Below are 5,905 nucleotides of genomic sequence, written 5' to 3'. Positions count from 1 at the left end.
TTTTAATTATAGAATATTACTTTAGACCGAGTTAAGTCTACTTGAAATATACTCCAATTTGACTAAAAATAACATAGCAATTTCAACTCCACAAAAATATACTTTAGATTCGAACTAAATTTCAGATGGGTCAGGTCTTAGTCTTACACGTAACCCTAGTAGATAGTGGTAAATTACCAAAGCGTTGACATCACTTGCGGAGGCCCCTGTTTTTTGTCACTATAAATATTTGCAACGGTATGAGTTGCATTGCAACACAAGCTTAACGCTTATAATTTCATCCAATTAAATTAATCAATCACATTCATCTCTCTCTTATTTTTTAAATTAATTAATTTGAAATTCAACGAGTGTCGTTTCTTGAGATTTTCATGAAACAGAGTCTGCATTACTGGATCCTTAATTGTTCATTCAATAACCTTAAAATTTTAAGTGGAATTGTAGTTCTATATTTAGTATTGTCTATAAAACATAGAAAATTTATTTATTTATCTTTTCAAAAATCAGAACAACAAAGCTCAAATTCTAACCATTTTGTCATAAAAAATTCAAGCTTAGAACACACACATTATGTGATTTATTGAATTTTTTTTTCTTTTATAGGAGAATATCACCTTGATCTTATAGTAAGCTATGGTGCGGTACCTGTAATAGTTCCTAGAGTTTCCGGCGTGCACATGTTGCTAAGTAGCTTCGAGCCTATTCATGGCGTCCTTCTATGCGAAGGCGAAGACATAGATCCGTCATGGTACGAACAAGGAGATAACAATGGCACTCTCTCGCAGGACGAATTAGACGAAATTAGAAGGGTGCATGCAAGTGACACAGCCATAGACAAAGAGAAAGATTCAATTGAGTTAAGTCTTGCAAAGCTTTGCTTAGAAAGGAACATTCCATACATGGGAATTTGTAGAGGCTCTCAAGTTCTTAATGTTGCATGTGGTGGCACTCTTTACCGTGACATAGGTAAAGAGCTTTCGAAGAAGTGCCCTGAGAGCCAGAGAGTTATGCATATAAACTATGATGATTATGATGGCCATAGGCATGTTGTTAAGGTTGTTGACAACACTCCTTTGCATTCTTGGTTTAAGGATTCGTTGGATGAAGCGAAAATGGAGATTTCGGTAAATAGTTATCACCATCAGGGGGTTAAGCGATTGGCACAACGTTTCGTGCCAATGGCTTTCGCTCCTGATGGTTTGATCGAGGGGTTTTACGACCCTGATGTTTATAATCCCGAAGAGGGTAAGTTTATTATGGGGTTACAATTTCATCCGGAGAGAATGAGGAAGTCGAATTCGGACGAATTTGATTACCCCGGATGCCCATTTGCTTATAAGGTTAGTTTTGAGAATAGATCCTTTCTAAATTAGCCTAATTAATTAATCAAGAAAGTTTGATTATGTTGATTTCTTGTCACATTATCTGACTAATTGAAGTTGGTGTTCTGAATTTTAAAGGAATTTGTGAAGGCAGTGATTGCTTATCAAAAGAAGATGAATAGTTTAACATGTGTGCCAAAGTCTCCAAAGCTTAACAAGGAAATGGAGGTTAAAAGGAAGATCATAGTGCGGAGTTTTTCACTTGCAAGGAATTTATACACTTCTGGCCATGGGAAAAGGGGTTCTTCCAAAGACTCTGAACTTGAAGCTGGAGCAGAATTTCTTGAGGTACAACTACTTTTCATATTAATCGGGTGGATGGTCATTTAAATATATAAATATGATACTACTTATAATATATGATTAGTCTTTCTATTTGTTGTTTATTTATATAATTAATCATGGATTAAAGTGTTTTGTGCTTAAATTTGCAGTCAAACACAGCATTGAGTGTGCAACAAGAGAATAGGTTAAAGCAAATGGGTGCAACAGTTAGAAATGCAGGATCATATGTTGAGAGGCTGAAGCTAAATGAAGAAAGAGAAAAAATGGCAAGAAATGTAATGGGAAAAATGCCAGTGGAACAGTTGTCTGATCTCTTGTCTTTCTACCACACAATGGCTCAGATTTGTTCTCAAGTCTTGGAAACAAAGATTCATGACCTTGTTGTCAATAATAATTAGTTCTTGATTTTTTTTTGGAATATAAATTATTATTTGTTGTTCTGTGTACAAAATTAAACTAAATGGGGTTGCTCTAATTTTATGGTGGGAATCACATGAATCTTGTGTGGTGGTGGATGCATTATTATATGGCTTTATGTATAATGTGTACACGTTTTAACTTTTTCCTCCTCCCTTAATTTTTGGCTTTTGTGTTGATGAAAGTGATGTTAGTCTCTATTATTAGCTTTCTTAATTTCTGTTGAATAATGAGGTGAAGAACACCATCAACTAGAGGCAGAGTATTTCATACAATAAAAAAAAAAAATAACAGTTTCCGTTAAATGTTGGGAGAGGATTATTTTTTTTGTTGCTAATGATATTCTCTACCTCGACCGATCAAAAATTAATCTATGATTTGAGTTCTATTTAAAGATTTGTTGCTGGCTAATAGGTTGATGCACAAGTTAGAATTTAAATCCCTCTATATATGTTTAAGCGGACAAGTAAACTGATCAACCAACCCAAATTGATTATTGGGAAAGGATTGTTGATTGGCTAAGGGAGATGATTATTGGTTCTGGAGGTAAGGGACTAACATGAAATCTAAAATGTCATTTTTTTTTCGGCTTCATTAGTTTGAGGCCCATCATCAATCTTATACATTGAACTTGGAGATTATTTTCTTTGACCAAAAAAAAAAATAAAAAACTGAAGATTATTTTTTAAATTGTTTATTATCTCAACGATGACCGTGTCTTCAAGAAGTGGCATATTACTCTCACAACCATTCAAATTCAAAGCAAAAACAAGGGAGAAATTGATACTACAATTTTGGAGGCCATTATTAGAACAATTTTTTTTCTTTGCACAATAATGGTTTGATTTGTTACAATATTATTTCGTATAAGACTCTAGCGTTTCTCTTTATATATAGAGTTGGCAATAACTTTGCACGTGCTTCAAATTAGACAGGTGCATTTCTAATTAAGATAAATATTTGATACCTAAGAATTAAAAGTGATATATATATATATATATACACACCTGGTAAAAGCTCAGATTTGAAATTGCTTATTGTGGTTTTTGGAGAACATTATGTGATTAGAGACAAACTTTTGAAGTAAATATATTCAGGAAATTTATACAAAAGGTTTGAAATATTGGAAGTCAAACCGGTGAATCATACATATGAACTTTTGCTTTGAGGATAGAATATATTAGTACTAATATATCGCTCTATATTTTAATGGTGTACAAATTGTTATAGGTTGAGGTATTATTTTAGAGTAAAAAATTTATTTGCAATTTATTTTGTGATATTTTTCGCATGAATAATATTACATATCCAAATTTTTTTATGAATAAAGTCTAACTAAATTAAATAATAAAATTTAGAATAATGTTAGTTATAACTGATTTTTATTATGTCATAACTTAAATCTATAACATTAATATTTTTACATATTTATAGGTGGCAACTGGCAAGATGTTGAATTTAGATTTTTTCCCCATTTTTTTCTTTGGAGAATGTTGAATCATTTATAAAAAATGTACACCAACAATAAACAATTAACTTTCAGAAAATTACTAAAATGGCAATAAATTATATTACAACGACATTATTTGATTTTTCACCATGATCAAGCTTCTCTAATATACTAATATTTTTTAACTATGTTATGAATATGTAAAAAATCAGTCACTACGTTAATTATAAATATAAAATATATGTTAAAACATAAAATATATATAATTTTTTTATCATAAAATTTTTATACCATANACATTAATTTTTTCAAACATTTAATTGAATAAAAAGATGCAGATAATCCATTACTCTTGCAATATAGTCATTGAACTGATGCAAAGGAACGAGTAATTAATAGCACAAGAAATTGATAGTAAAATTTTGGAGAGTGGAACATGATCTTTTTTTACACAGTCTCTTATTAATTAGGTTTTATTAGCAAGTGCTCTACCAACATTTTTTTTTATTTGGAAGTTTCCATTATAATACATAATTAAGCTGGTAACCAAACTTTCATATTATTAGATATGCAACATTTTTAACAAAATGTTCTTAGAGCAGTCATCAAAAATAAATTCTAGTATTAAACGAATTCCATCAATTAAGCCTTGTTCCAATAGAAACATTGATCCGAGTTAAGATCCCATCTATGCCTGCATGGACCTGATTCAGTGATATTCCAAGGTTGATAATGTCCAATTGATTTGTCTCTATCTTGAACATAAATGTCAAAAAAATGATCACCACTTACCCAATAAAATCGACAAAAGTATAAGGTTACGTCGTGGAAGATATCGGGGAGGAATCTGAAACTCCATGATTGATTAGGTTCAAGTGTTTGAGCACCAAGATCATGGTGCTTGTCTTTGCAATGAAGACCAAGTTTATGGTTGTTCGGCAATTTGTTAAACACCTCAACTTTTGTTTTGGAGAACAAGCCGCTCTCACACCCATTGAAATGCAAAGCAACAATTAGGGTTAATAGAAGAGAAATTGGTAATGCAATTTTTTTTGAGAATGGGGCCATGTTTATTTTGAACATATAACAAAGAAAAACCCTTTATCTTTATATAGAGTTTTGGAATTAACCAAATCTTGAAATGTGACTTCTCATATGAATATATTTCTATGTAAAGATGATAGTCGAGGTGTATAATGTGAAATAATTTAATTAATTTTATCAAATTATTTAACGTGTAGATAATTAAAAATTAATTTTTTTACTCTATTTTACCAGGAAATTGATGAATCAAATGGCATATATCCTCTAGATCAGGAATAAAAATCTTAAACCTAAATGTTTAAGATAAGATTTTGTAGTTTTCCTCTAAAAATTATGGTAAGAAATGATTGATTAAATAATATCATAATTAACATCATATTGAATATAATTAAAGGTCATGTATGTATATCAAATAATGCATTTGATTATTCTATTTACTAAATGTAACAAGACTTCCATGTCTTGATACTTTATAAGTCTAAGTATTTATTTGTGTCTTTTAAAATATGTTATTGATTTACTCTGCCATGATTTTGTGGAAATTAAAGACCTAAATCTTCGTCTCTTCCTTTAACATAAATATCAAAGCTATGATCCCCTCCGATCCTTGTCAAGTAAATTGGCAAGGAAAATGATTCTGGAAGTAAGGGACTAACATAGAATCCAAAATGTCATTGTTTTTAGGCCCATCATCAATATTATTTCATGTATGTCTCGGAAATAATGAACATTCAATTATTGAAGATTATTTTAATTTCTAAATTGTTGATTATCTCAATAATGACGGTGCTTCCAAGAGGTGGCATATTACTCTCACAACCATTCAAATTCAAAGCAAAAGCTAGGGTTAATAGCATAGAATTGATACTACAATTTTGGAGGCCATTATTAGAACAATTTTTTTTCTTTGCACAATAATAATGGTTTGATTTGTTACAATATTATATACGGAAATGTTTGGTAACCAAAGAAAATCAGTCAAAAACAGCCATAACTTGCTTTATTTAGTATTCATTAATTGTTGCGATAATCAATTAATGCTAAATAAGACAAGTTCTGGCTGTTTTTTTTGTCTACCTAGCATTACCCGTATAAGGCTCTAGCGTTATTATCGCAACAATTAATAAATGTTAAATAAGACAAGTTATGACTGTTTTTGGCTGATTTTCTTTGGTTACCAAACATTTCCGGTTTCTATTTATATATAGAGTTGGCAATAAATTTGCACATGCTTCAAATTAGACAGGTAAATTTCTAATTAAGATAAATATTTAATATGTAATACCCTAACTTTTAGCATCTCATTATTGTACTAAAAGTTTAGGCG

General features: G+C 30.6%; 1 protein-coding gene across 1 annotated transcript in view; it reads left to right on the top strand.

Moving 5' to 3' along the window:
• The window catches only part of LOC107641384, an 11,074-nt gene extending 8,792 nt beyond the window's left edge, over positions 1-2,282 (top strand). Inside the window, exons 3-5 of the mRNA XM_016344879.2 lie at positions 604-1,340; positions 1,461-1,670; positions 1,817-2,282. Coding sequence (XP_016200365.2) covers positions 678-1,340; positions 1,461-1,670; positions 1,817-2,065 — 1,122 coding nt within the window. The 5' untranslated portion in view covers positions 604-677 and the 3' untranslated portion in view covers positions 2,066-2,282. The remainder of the gene's footprint in view (positions 1-603; positions 1,341-1,460; positions 1,671-1,816) is intronic.

This window comes from Arachis ipaensis, chromosome B05 (assembly GCF_000816755.2).
Source record: "Arachis ipaensis cultivar K30076 chromosome B05, Araip1.1, whole genome shotgun sequence".
NCBI classification, from domain to species: Eukaryota; Viridiplantae; Streptophyta; class Magnoliopsida; order Fabales; family Fabaceae; genus Arachis; species Arachis ipaensis.
This window is presented reverse-complemented; position numbering and strand designations above follow the sequence as displayed.